This window comes from Pristiophorus japonicus, chromosome 18 (genome assembly GCF_044704955.1).
Source record: "Pristiophorus japonicus isolate sPriJap1 chromosome 18, sPriJap1.hap1, whole genome shotgun sequence".
Taxonomy (NCBI): Eukaryota; Metazoa; Chordata; class Chondrichthyes; family Pristiophoridae; genus Pristiophorus; species Pristiophorus japonicus.
In genome coordinates this window covers 112,645,774-112,659,589 of record NC_091994.1, presented here as the reverse complement: position 1 = coordinate 112,659,589, position 13,816 = coordinate 112,645,774, and the positions used below count along the sequence as shown (strand labels likewise).

General features: G+C 41.6%; 1 protein-coding gene across 12 annotated transcripts in view; it reads left to right on the top strand.

Moving 5' to 3' along the window:
* cdk11b (cyclin dependent kinase 11B) overlaps positions 1–13,816 on the top strand; it is a 60,024-nt gene that overhangs the window by 1,910 nt on the left and 44,298 nt on the right. For 5 of the 12 annotated variants that reach the window (XM_070860604.1, XM_070860613.1, XM_070860603.1 and 2 more), the window contains 3 exons: positions 2,524–2,653; positions 7,448–7,569; positions 8,951–9,075. The exons of 1 other annotated variant lie outside the window; for it this stretch is intronic. In XM_070860604.1, the coding sequence (XP_070716705.1) occupies positions 2,543–2,653; positions 7,448–7,569; positions 8,951–9,075 (358 nt within the window). In that variant the 5' untranslated portion in view covers positions 2,524–2,542. Of the gene's footprint in view, positions 1–641; positions 2,236–2,523; positions 2,654–7,447; positions 7,570–8,950; positions 9,076–10,715; positions 10,842–13,816 lie in introns of those variants that run through there. 6 more of the 12 variants (XM_070860609.1, XM_070860608.1, XM_070860612.1 and 3 more) reach the window with 5 other exon arrangements.

Genomic DNA, 13,816 nt, shown 5'->3' with positions numbered 1-13,816 from the left:
TTTCTGATTTGTGTCATTTTCTAGTGAGGCCCGGATGTTCAGTTACTGGCTAATGTACCCACAGCATGGTTTGGAAACAAAGTCTCATTGCAAAAGTTAATTTTATTCTCAACAAGTGAATGCTAGGATAATCTCTGTTGTAGTATTGTGTGTAAACTGTACATGATAAAATGCAACCCACGTCCTTTTGAGGCAGCCCTGTAGGCATAATGGTCACCGTAAATGTTTTCTTTAATAGTCTTAGTTTGAATAGCACCATTCCTGCACGTTGGAAGTGAAGAAGATTAAAGTTTTATAGAAAACCGATTCTCCCATGGCATTGTTTGCTAATGGACTATTCAGTAAGGAATCATCCTTTTGAATGATTTCAGACTTGGTACATTCTGTAAATTCATTAAAACTTTTTAGAACTTTTAAACCATTATCTGAACTTGAAATCACTTGGTTTCTACTAATTATGATTCTCAAAATACTATGTTGCATCCCAAATAAGCATTTTCTCCATTTGATATTAACTTAAGTAGCAATTTTTTGAATTACAAAATGCAATTTTGTTCTAGGAACTCTACTGATACTTCTGTATAGCACTTGAAAGCAAAATTCAGTACAGTTGTCCTAGTGTATAATGTAATAAAGGATGCCTTGATTACGCTGCAAAGGATAGAAATTCTATAACTCTAATACCGTTTGCTTTCAGTGTGCTGTATAAAAACACTCGCAATTCTCTTGGAGCAAAAGTTGATTTGTAAGTCTGAACAGTCACTACAGTGAGACCTGTAGCAACGTCCATTTCCTCAGCACCTTTCTAGTGCTAAAGTTACACTTGTGTTTATCGTACCGCGTAGAGTTGTAGTTTAGTGTTTGGATTTAGATCTTGTTCTCTGCTAGAAACCTTTAACATGCAGCTTTCCTTTAAATTCTCTGTAGCTGGGTTGTTGGAAGTACAGTGAGTCCATGTTTCTCTTATCATAACACACAACTCCTGAATGGACTCCAATTAATTTTTGGTCTAAAAATGTTGCCATTTTTTATTGTCAATTCTTGCCAACCTTCACATTTTTACACAAATGTTGATGTTCATGTAGGCTTTATTGTGATCTTTTTTGTCACTTCAGGTTAACTGCATATCAAGGGACAAGGACAGATACTTGAATGGGAGCTTTTTTCAAACCAAGTATTAATTCTGATCATTACATTTTATTGACTTTTGAGGAGGCAAGGCTCGTCAGGAATGAGATTGAGAAATGAGCAGTGACATACCAATCACACACAGGATGCAATTCATTCCATTATATACCTGTATTTGCTAAGTTTCTAATATATGCATTTGTATGCGGTTTTGCAGTAATGTTGCTGTTTTACAGTCTAACTAGTCAGGTGCAAGTGTTTACAGGTCCTTCTCAGACGGTAGAACAATGGCAGTAGCAGTTACTGCAAAAAAGTGATTCTTATTTTCTGTTGATTTTTCAGCGTATTTCATTGTGAATGTTTTAATTAGGACAATAATTTCCCCTGGGAGGACGCTTCCCGTTTATTGTCACTTGTTTTAGCTGGCAAATTGAAAGTGACAATAAAAGGACTCCACTGTACTGCAGTGATTGGTTCACAGTCGGTGTTGTCTGATCCAAGAGCTCTGCGATTACACATGTTCGCAGTAAATATAGGGAGCTTTTTGCGAAGCGAGTAATGTGTTGATACAAAGTTTATTATTTTGACATGTACCTGCACAAACTGATTATAGCCGCAATGTCTCTCTCTCTCTCTCTGTGTCTGATTTTTGTCTGCCTCGATTCAAACTGCGTTGCTGTTTTGAAATGATTTTCTGGTTAACATTACCGTGAGCTGTTACTCAACTAGGATAAAAGGTAGTTATTAGCAATAAAGTAAAGACTTATGAACACCCTGGAATATTGTTTTAATGTATATTTACAACTTGGTTTGAAATCCAAGGCCCAAACACAATTTAACTCCATTTTGTACTTGTAGTGAATACCCTGTGGGTCAGAAGTCAGAGTTGGAATGACTCGCGTGTTGCTGCTGAGGTGTATAATAAAGTTTGCGCAAGAGGTTCTGAACTGAATTTTCTTGAATATCCAACCAAATAATGGCCAACAACTGGACTTTAGTAAGTCACTTTCAATCGCTGCCCCAAACGCTGACAATCATTCATTGAATGGGAGGACGAGCTAGTTACAGATTGAACTGGTGGCTGCAGCAATGAGCAGGTGGAATTTGGTAATTGTTTAGTATAGTGGTATAAGCTTGACGTGCAATTTACTTTTGCAAGAGCCTTCTGTAGTATGGATGGGGTCAGAATTTGAAAACACGAGTTTTTGAGAGTTTTAACGTGCAGTTCAATAGTCGATCAGAAAATGTCTGCACTGCACCGTGACGGATGGAAGTGGTCTGCATAAGGCTTTTTTTTTTAAAGTTTTTTTTTTGAAGAGCAGCATGAGAAGGTTGAGACAAAGCGATTGTGTCTCTTCTAACCTAATGACTAGCCTGTAACTGATTCTGTTTTAGCTCAGTGTGGTCTGTACCAATGGGAGATGAAAAGGATAACTGGAAAGTAAAAACTCTTGAAGAAATTTTGCAGGAAAAGAAACGACGAAAAGAGCAGGAGGACAAAGTTGACGGGAAACGTCCAAAAAACGTAAGTAGTAATGCTATCAGCATTTTGTGATGTGTTTTTGTGGCGTTGCTTACTTTAATAACTATTGTAAAACTTTATTTTCAGTATTCAGCTAAACCAGTGATACTCCTAATTCAGCCTAAGAACCACTTGGGCCCAATTTACGTTCACTCACAGCCCACCTACTATCGGATGTTGGCGGAATGGTGATTTAGTCCCCCTCTCTCTCTCTCTCTCTCTCTCTCTCTCTCTCTCTCTCTCTCTCTCTCCCTCCTTTTTGCTTTCCCAGTAAGAGAAGCTACTGGGAACTTGTGCCAGCCTCAGACCAGGTGAAAGTGCTGCATCAAACTGTAGGACCTAAAGTTTAATGGAACTGTCAGTCCTGCAGTTGTCTCTTTCTCCACTTGGCAATTACTGAGGTTGACATGCTTGGAATGCGACGCTTACTATGTGAGGACTGGTGGGTGCTGACCCACGGCCCATCATTCTGGTGTAGCACGTTGGAGCATCCCTGGGACTGGCTCCCGAGCAAGGGACTGCTCAGGATTGTAGCTGTCGGCTAAAAGTTAGTGAACAATGCTGAATTAAAGAAACAAAAAATAGATTGCACTTCCGATGAAGCAATATTTTCCTCCATCCTGCAGTACTTGTATATGCTAAAGTCTATGAAAATGCTGATAGAGTAGAACATTATAATGAAATCTTGTTTGTCAGGGCAAGATTTCACTACATCAGGAGTCAACTGATTGAGCCCTACTGACTGACAGTTGAATGAATTGGAGAACACAGCAAGTTGTGATCCTCAGACTGCCTATGTACCAGTGCTGTAGAGGTGTCCAGAAAGTTTGCTAAGACTTGCCTGAACTCGGGTGGAACTGTAACATACTGCATTCTCTGCTGCCGTGGCTCATTTGTATATATTGCAAAAAGAAATAAAAATGGACATTTTGACTTTTTTGTAGCGGAGCACTTGTGAAGGTGTGATGTGCAGTTAGTGTACAGCATCAATTGAGCACCTCCTTTATTGAAGGCACTGGTTGCCCTGGAGGCTTGCGTTTTCTGATGCTGTCTCGGGGTTAAACAGTGGCAGCTGATGGCTGAAAGTGGGTCGTGGCAGGAATGGCCTGAACCAGGTCTATGAGTGAATTGTGGCCATGTAATCTTTCACTATAACATATTCACCTTTGCAATAAGTATTAGGTTGATGCATAAAAGGTTCTGAAAAGCATTTAAAGTTTATGATTTTTTGAACACCATTTTGCACCTGTGACCTGCACTCAGTTTTTTTTAAAGACCCCAGGTATTCCCTCTAATTTGACGGGTATGTCAGCCTAATGGTTATAAAAGAAAGACTTGCATTTATATAGCGCCTTTCACGACCAACAGGCATCCCAAAGCGCTTTACAGCCAATGAAGTACTTTTGGAGTGTAGTCACTGTTGTAATGTGGGAAACGCAGCAGCCAATTTGCGCACAGCAAGCTCCCACAATCAGCAATGTGATAATGACTTGATAATCTGTTTTAATGATCTTGACAGAGGGATAAATATCAGCTAGGATACCAGGGATAACTTCCCCATATCATCTTCGAAGTCATGCCATGGGATCTTTTACGTTCACCTGAAAGATGGCATCTTCGACAGTGCAGCACTCCCTCCGTGCTGCACTGGAGTTTCAGCCTAGATTTTTGTGCTCCAGTCCCTGGAGTGGGATTTGAACCCACAACCTTCAGGGGCGAGGGTGCTACCCACTGAGCCACGGCTGACATGGGATACTGGACCAGCAGCAAGGAGTTCGAGTCCCATTATAGCAAGTTGCAAAATTGAAATTCAATAAATCTGGTACTTTGCGGACCACCTCCAGAAAATGACCATGCAAGCTGCCGGCTGGTCGTATAAAACCGAGCTGGTGCATCAGGGAAGGGAACCTGCCATATTTACCTGATCTGGCCTACATATGACTCCAGCCCCACACAACGTGGTTGACTCCGGAATGGGCATAAATATTGCCTCACCAGTGTCACTCGCATCCCAAGAACAAATAATTTTTTATAGCTCCTAACGTGACGTTCACTCACGTCCTGGTGAACATCTGTGGGCAGCCTAGCAGTAAGAGGTAATCGGGTTAATTCTGTTCAGAAATCTTTTCGTGTTAATCTCGCAACATATTTTAGTACGTACTGCTAGTGTCAAATCATTGGAGAAGGCAGCTTTTACAAGGAAGTCCTCATTGTGAGCTTGTTCGACGTATTTGTGAACGCTGAAACTTGAGGCAAACTTCAAAGGTAAACTTCAGAGTGCGGCTATACCTGTTATTTAATTACATGGGGCACTACTTCAGTGTCCTCCTCCTAGAAAAATATACTTTCAGCTCATTGATAGCCCAGTGTGGAGGTGTCCAGGCAGGATTCTGCTTAGGTTTTTTGAATTTTTCTGGCAATATATTCAGGCCCTTATTAATCTGTTATACGAATTAGCATACTTTATCGTCATCTGTTTAATTTAAGCGTGTATGGCTCGTACTGATTAGTTTGTTTCTAAAATCTATACCATCCTTTTATTTTATTCACTGTCTCCACTGAAAATTTTATACAGTTCAATCCCATTTTCTTTTATTAGTTCAACCTATTTAAAGGGCAGATTGACAAAAGGAAATAATGGAATATATTTGGCCTTATCTGGCAATACTTTTCTGGCAATTTTGAGCTCTGCATGTAATGGACATGTTTACTTGTCTAGGGGCCATTCAGCACTATTGGGTCACTAACAAGAATACGTGTTCACAGCCAAGGTGCAGCTATGAGGTGTATAAAATGATGAGGGACCTGGATAGAATGGATAGGAAGGAGCTAGTTCTCTTAGCAGAGATGTCAATATCCTGGGGGCATAGATTTAAAGTAACTGCTAGAAGGATTAGAGGGGATTTGAGAAGAATTATTTTCACCCAGAGGGAGGTGGGGGTCTGGAACTCACTGCCTGAAAGGGTGGTAGAGGCAGAAACCCTCATCACATTAACAAAAGTACCTGGATGTGCACCTGAAGTGCCGTAACTTACAGGGCTACGGACCGAGAGCTGGAAAGTGGGATTAGGCTGGGTATCTCTTTGTCGGCCGGCGCGGACACCTTGGGCCGAATGGCAGCCTCCTGTGCTGTAAATTTCTGTGATTCTGTGTCAGTTTTTAAAGGGCTGGGCTTTCAATTGCTTGGAAAACTCACTTTTAAAAAGCACATCTACATCTGCAAATCAAGCTAGAGACAAGAGGAGCAAGATAAGTAAAATACTTCAAAAATACATTTTAACGGGAAAGGAGGATTAGAAAATATAGATGTTAAATAATGTTTTTAAAAGTTCGGTATGGTAATAAAGCTATTTCTTCAATACTATAGTAACATTTATTTCGGCATCACAGGGCTGTGAGCTGAAATCTTACAAAACATTGGCATCCAGGGCACGGACTCTCACCGACTCCTGTGATCTCATCACTATTTCTTATCGCTCGATATTAATGCCCACATCAGCCCCAAGAGTAGAATACTGCTCCCTTACCTGGGAAGCCTTTTCTAACTCTTTCCTCATACTTCTGAACATGAGCAATGTCTTGTGATTGGCTTTTCTTTCGCGTGTCGCCTCCAAGCTCCCCTCCCGCCCCCCACATGTAAATTTTGTTGTTTTTTTGTATTTATTAATGCTATTGTGGTTATTGCTTCTCTGAACTTTCCTCTTATGCTCCACATATGTTCTTTCTCCTCACTAGGTTGCTACCCAGTTGGTTTTTCCGCCAACCCAGAGAAGTTTTTGAAATTGCTGCCAGTTACCCTTTTAACCAGCAGTGCACGAACCTTTTATTTAAATAAAAAAAAATATTGCATGTCGAGATACAACAACTGCGAGTTATAAAGCTTCCCCGAACTTTGGACGTTAGTCAAGACCGTAATCTGTGGAAGTATCTTGCAGCTTCCTGAGTGAAAGCACTCACTCCACAGGCACACAGGGCTTTGCATATTCTACCCCCCCGAGGTTAATGGTAGAAATGTGTCTTAATCGGGTGAAGAAATAAATTTATACATATGCAACTTTAAGTTAATGGTGAACGCTTGTTCCTGAGCTTCAAAAATGTCTTGATTTCAAAATAATATTGGCGAGAGTGTGTTGTAAGTACCGCAGTGGAGTCCTTTTATTGTCCCTTTCAATTTGCCAGCCCTAAGAATATCTTTAAAGAGATGACAATAAAGGGGTCTTTTCTCCCACATTATGTAGATTTCTTGTAAGAAATGTCGTACTTTGCAACATAGACGCAGGCAAACAAACCAATCCTTTTTGCAGCAACTGCTACTGTGCTTTTCTGAAAGTTGTATTGACATTGTCGATTTGGAAGCAGCTCTTAACACCTCACTGTGATTGAGCTGCAGAACACTGAACGCCAAAAGAGCCACAACTTTGCGTGGTCATCGATGCTGCTAACCTGTCTAACCCGTGATCTCAGGTGTATTGATTAAGTTGTGTGTGACTTCTCTATGCCACTGTTTTTCATTTTTTAGATTCTTTACAAGCCTTGCCATTCTCAAAACTATCAATAACTCATGATAATGACATCTCAAGTCCACTGATGTTTAATGAACCGGATATGATAAGAAAATTGCGATAAAGTATATATGGAAGTGTAAAAAATGAACATAAGTGGGAATTGATAATGAGAAGTATGTCATCATAATAGATGATTTGGAACATGAGAAAAGTGTCATAGACAAGATGTGAAAACTAAACTGTTAATGCGTGTACCAGTTCAGCATTACCATCCTATTTTTATACATCTCAGTTGGATGACAGGGATTCTAAGCGGGATTCATTGGAAGAAGGCGAGCTCCAAGAACACAAGGACAAGATGGAGATAACTATACGCAATTCACCACACAGACGAGAAGGATCTATAGATGATCGGTATGTTTTCTAATATTTAAACCCTCCCACCTATTCTCTTGTCCTCCCAATGCACTTCATTGTAAATGCCTATTTAATAAAAATTATTCAGGTCAAATACTTTTTTTTGCAGATCGGTGAAAGAAGTCACTGGCCCTTCATGTAGACCCTTCACCAGTTTGATCCTCTTCTCATCCCGTTCTTCAAACTTAAAATGTTTTCCAGCTAAAATAGGATTTTGCAAGACGCATTGGTTTTGAGACTTTAGTCTATTTAACGTAGAGAGCCCAGAGGACACCTGATTGGCCAGCTTTCTTCTCGCAACAGCTTTGCCAGTCTTACTTTTCTTTAGAAGGTTGTCCCATTGTGAAATGTGTCTTAGCTTGAGGACCATGTCCTAGGTACAGGCATCAGGCCTCGACGTTTCCTGTTGTCATGCTCAGTAACTTCATACACTGATGTAGTGGAGCCCCTTCCCCAGCCCTATGGAAAACAAAAGCTTCAAACGATTTCTGCCACTGATCTTCCCATGTCGGGATGTGTAGCCTCTGTGAGCTAGTTAGGAAAATATGTTTTGTAGTTTTACAATCATCATTAAATTGGCAACAGTTTTATCTTTACATGCAATCCCGTGTGTGATGAGAAATAGCAAACTCTATTCTATTGTGGAAGCACAGTACAAGCATTTTTTTTTAATTCCCGTCTATTATCTGCATAAATTACCCACATAACCATTGTTACTGCACTCAAAAAATCAGTAATCAATTGTGTGAGATGTTTTGACAACTCTATAAGGCACTATATCATAGAATCATAGAAAACTTACGACACAGGAGGAGGCCATTCGGCCCATCGTGTCCATGCCGGCCGATATTTCTTCCCTTTTATATAATTATCCACAGATTTCTTTTACTCATGGGCACTTTGTGTTGCATGGACGCGTTCTGTTGCATGCACGAGGGGGGACATGCATATTTGGTACCACATGGATTATTGTTGGCCTTTCCTATTTAACAAAATACAGAAGATGCTAATTTAAAACTTAGCGCCATTTATTGTACTGGTTTCAACAGAGAAAATATTGAATAGCTGTTCCCAAGATTCTACCCAGATCCATAAATAAAGTTGACTGGTCTTCATCCTCGTTTCCAAATCAAACCAAGATGGTTAATTAGAAGTAAACTCTATCTGTTCGCTGGACAGCCGATTTATTTTCATTTTATGGCTCTTTCAGTGGTCTCGAGCCCACTGATTTTGGAAGCCAGGTTATCCAGCTTTCTATCTATCGCACCAGTTCTGTACACGTATTATGATGCAGCTCTCCACAGAAATACTGGGCAGTGTGTTTGCAACTCAAGTGTTAATGTTGCTAATGATGCATTTTTTTTAATAAAACATCTAGAGGTGAGGAAGATGATTCTTTGGCAATTAAACCTCCTCAGCAAACCTCCAAAAAAGAAAAATCACACCACAGAAAAGAAGAAAGGAGAAAGGAAAAACGAAGACATCGCAGCAGATCAGCTGAAGGTGAGAGATGGCAAATAGATGAAGATGGCAAATAGATGAAGATTCATCGTGTTTGATTTATTTTAGACGACTTTGCATAATGTGAAACCGACTGCGGTATTTGGAAACATGAGTAACGTTTCTGATTTTGTTTTGAAATGCAGTAGAAAGATGAAAGACAAGCCTTTGATTTTTACTTAGTGAAAATTTTAAAGCAATGCAGTAACCATGTAGGTCATCATATAGAACACCCCTCAGTTAGGTATTAAACAAGATGGAGCAGGAAAATTATTAATTTGCTTAAAAGGTTTGGTAATCAGGTGAACAAATACGTGTTGCTGACCGAGAGATAAGAAATTGTAATTTTCAGAGTAAATAACTGCAAAGATAAGATGCTTAGATATTGAGCGTAAGATTTTGTTTTGCTAATAACAAGGAAAATAGATAAACAGGCATCTCAAAAACACGATTCAAATCCTAAAGGGACACAATGTGGCTCGGAGGACCTAGTGTGTTTTACGGATAAGCCTATTGCACTAGGTGAAGAATAAAAAGATTAGAACATAAGAAATAGGAGCAGGAGTGGGCCATTTGGCCCCTCGCACCTGTTCAACCATTCAATAAGATCGTGGCTGATCTACCTCAACTCCATCTCCCTGCACTATCCCCATATCCCTTAGTTACTTTTGTTTCTAAAAATTTATTGATGCCTCAACGTCTGAGCCTCCACAGCCCTCTGGGGCAGAGAATTCCAGAGATTCACCACCCTCTAGTGAAGAAACTGCTCCTCATCTCCATCCAAAATGGCCGACCCCTTTATTCTGAGACTGTGACCTGGTTCTAGACTCCTCAGTCCGGTGGAAACATCCTCCCTGCATCTACCCTGTCAAACTACTTAAAAATGTTGTATGTTTCAATGAAATCGCCTCTCATTCTTCTGAACTCTACAGAATATAGGCCTAGTCTACTCGATCTCTCCTCATAGGACAATCCCCCCATCCCAGGAACCAGTCTGGTGAACCTTCGCTGCACTCCCTCTAAAGCAAGTATATCCTTCCTTGGGTAAGGAGACCAGAATTGTACACAGTACCCCAGGTGTGATCTCACCAATGCTATCTATAATTGTAATAAGACTTCTTTACTCATGCTCTAATCCCTTTGTAACAAAAGCTACCATACCATTTGCTTTCCTAATTGCTTGCTGTATCTGCATGTTAACTTTCTGTGATTCATGTTCAAGGACACCCAGGTCCCTCTGAATGCAAACATTTCCCAGTCTCTCACCCAAAGAATATTCAGTTTATTTTTGTTTTTCTTACCAAAGTGGATAACGTCACACTCCCCCACATTGTATTCCATTTGCCATGTTCTTGTCCACTCAGTCAACCTGTCCATCTCTCTCTGCAGTCTCTTTGCGTCCTCTCTCAGCTTACTTTCCCACCTAACTTTGTAGCAAGCTTATCACAAGAGTGCTGGGCAGTAGGACTGAAGAAAAACGGGTTGTTTTATGACCACTTTTTCAGTGTGACTGAATTCTGTTTATACAGTGTATGAAGTAGAGAGAGTGTTAAAGGCTAGAAAAGATCTTTTAAGGGATATTTGGATAGAAATGTTCAGGGATCACAACGTGGCAGAAGTGTTAAATGAATTCTTTACAACAGTCTTCAGAAATGAATCATGGGAAACGAAGACTGTTACGAAGAAACTGAGAGAATTTAATGTCTACAGGGCACTTGAGGCAGATGAGACGAACTTTAAAATCCTCAAGGAAATGAGCCAAGAAATGGGTAAGGCTCTCATTGCTATGTTTAGGAGGTCTGTAAATGCAGAGGGTGTACACGAGCATTGTGAATGTTATCCCAATGTGCATATTTTAAAGGAATGAGATAAAACTATAGGCTGATCAGTCTTATCGATTTGTACTGAGATGTTTCAGCATTTTACAGGATGCTATAAAGATCATAAGGATTAGTCAGTCAGCAGTGCATGGCTTTAAAAGATATAGCTCATGTCTCGCAACTCGGGGACAATGAGGTCCAATTTACTTCCTAAGTCGGGTGGCCACATGGTGTTCTAACTGCAGCCTAATCACTCGTTCGTGTAGGTTTAACATTACACCTTTGCTTTTGTGCTCTATGTCCCTATTTATTAAACTTAGGATCCGATATTCTTTAACAGCTTTGTCAACTTGCCTTTCACTGTTAAGGATTGATGTATCTCAAACGTGGTCTTTCTGCTCCTCTACACCGTTGAAAGTTTTACCATTCAGTATATATTTCTCTCATTCTTCCTATCGAAATGTATCTCATTTTTCTGCATTAAATTTTATCTGACCTCGATTTGCCCAGTCTACTAATCTGTCTGTCCTCCTGAAATTGCTCCCACCCCACTTCACATTTAACCACGCTTCACGTTTTTGTCATTTCCAAATTTTGATATTGTGCTATTTCTGCACAAGTCCTGATCTTTCTCCGTGGTTCCAACAGTGACCCCGACTCATGCACAAGGAGCCCCCAGGTCCTTCTGTACTGCAGCATTTTGTAATCTCAAATAATTTGCTTTTTTATTTTTCCTACCAAAATGGATAACCTCACATTTTCCCACATTATAGTCCATCTGCCAAATTTTTGCCCACTCACTGAGCCTATCTATATCCCTTTGTCGATTATTTGCATCATCCTCACGGTTTGCTTTCCCATCTATCTTTGTATCATCAGCACATTTGGCTACGTTACACTCGGTCCCTTCATCCAAGTCATTAACATAAATTGTAAATAGTTGAGGCCCCAGCACTGATCCCTGTGGCACCCCACTTGTTACAGTTTGCCTGCCTGAAAATGACCCAATTATCCCGACTCTCTGTTTTCTGTTAGCCAATCCTCTATCCACGCTAATATATTACACCTAACCCCATGAGCTCTTATCTTGTGTAGTAACCTTTTGTGTGGCACCTTATCAAATGCTTTCTGGAAATCCAAATATAAGACATCTACTGGTACCCCTTTATCCACTCTGCGCATTACATCCTCAAAGAACTCCAGCAAATTTGTCAAACATGATTTCCCCTTCATAAAACCATGCTGACTCTGCTTTACTGCATTATGATTTTCTAAATGTCCTGCTACTACTTCTTTAATGATGGACTCCTGCATTTTCCCAATGACAGATGTTGGGCTAACTGGTCTATAGCTTCCTGCTTTCTGTCTCCTTCCTTTCTTAAATAGGGGTGTTACATTTGCAGTTTTCCAGTCCACAGGGACCTCTCCAGAATTCAGGGAATTTTGGTAGATTACAACCAATATCTCTGCAGTCATTTCTTTTAAGACCCTAGGAAAGAAGCCATCAGATCCAGGGGACTTGTCCACCTTTAGACCCAGTAGTTTGCCTAGTACTTTATCTCTAGTGATAGTGATTCCATTTCAATTCGGCCCTATCTTGCAGTAGGTTCTCAGTAAATTCATTAAACCTTTTAAGAAAAAATCTGGAAAACTATCGAAGAACAGGATTTAAAGTTGTAAAACATAAGCATGAACTCAGTTAACCAAATATTATATGGAACAGGTGCTCATGAAGAATAAAGTAACTGGGACAGAGTGTGGTGATACTGTCTCGTACACTGGGACAGAGTGTGGTGATACGGCCTCTCGTACACTGGGACAGAGTGTGGTGATACGGCCTCGTACACTGGGACAGAGTGTGGTGATACGGCCTCGTACACTGGGACAGAGTGTGGTGATACGGCCTCGTACACTGGGACAGAGTGTGGTGATACGGCCTCGTACACTGGGACAGAGTGTGGTGATACTGTCTCGTACACTGGGACAGAGTGTGGTGATACTGTCTCTCGTACACTGGGACAGAGTGTGGTGATACGGCCTCGTACACTGGGACAGAGTGTGGTGATACGGCCTCGTACACTGGGACAGAGTGTGGTGATACGGCCTCGTACACTGGGACAGAGTGTGGTGATACGGCCTCGTACACTGGGACAGAGTGTGGTGATACTGTCTCGTACACTGGGACAGAGTGTGGTGATACTGTCTCGTACACTGGGACAGAGTGTGGTGATACGGCCTCGTACACTGGGACAGAGTGTGGTGATACGGCCTCGTACACTGGGACAGAGTGTGGTGATACGGCCTCGTACACTGGGACAGAGTGTGGTGATACGGCCTCGTACACTGGGACAGAGTGTGGTGATACGGCCTCGTACACTGGGACAGAGTGTGGTGATACGGCCTCGTACACTGGGACAGAGTGTGGTGATACGGCCTCGTACACTGGGACAGAGTGTGGTGATACGGCCTCGTACACTGGGACACTGTCTCGTACACTGGGACAGTGTGGTGATACTGTCTCTCGTACACTGGGACAGAGTGTGGCGATACGGCCTCGTACACTGGGACAGAGTGTGGTGATACGGCCTCGTACACTGGGACAGAGTGTGGTGATACGGCCTCGTACACTGGGACAGAGTGTGGTGATACGGCCTCGTACACTGGGACAGAGTGTGGTGATACGGCCTCGTACACTGGGACAGAGTGTGGTGATACGGCCTCGTACACTGGGACAGAGTGTGGGGATACGGCCTCGTACACTGGGACAGAGTGTGGGGATACGGCCTCGTACACTTGGACAGAGTGTGGTGATACGGCCTCGTACACTGGGACAGAGTGGTGATACGGCCTCGTACACTGGGACAGAGTGTGGTGATACGGCCTCGTACACTGGGACAGAGTGTGGTGATACGGCCTCGTACACT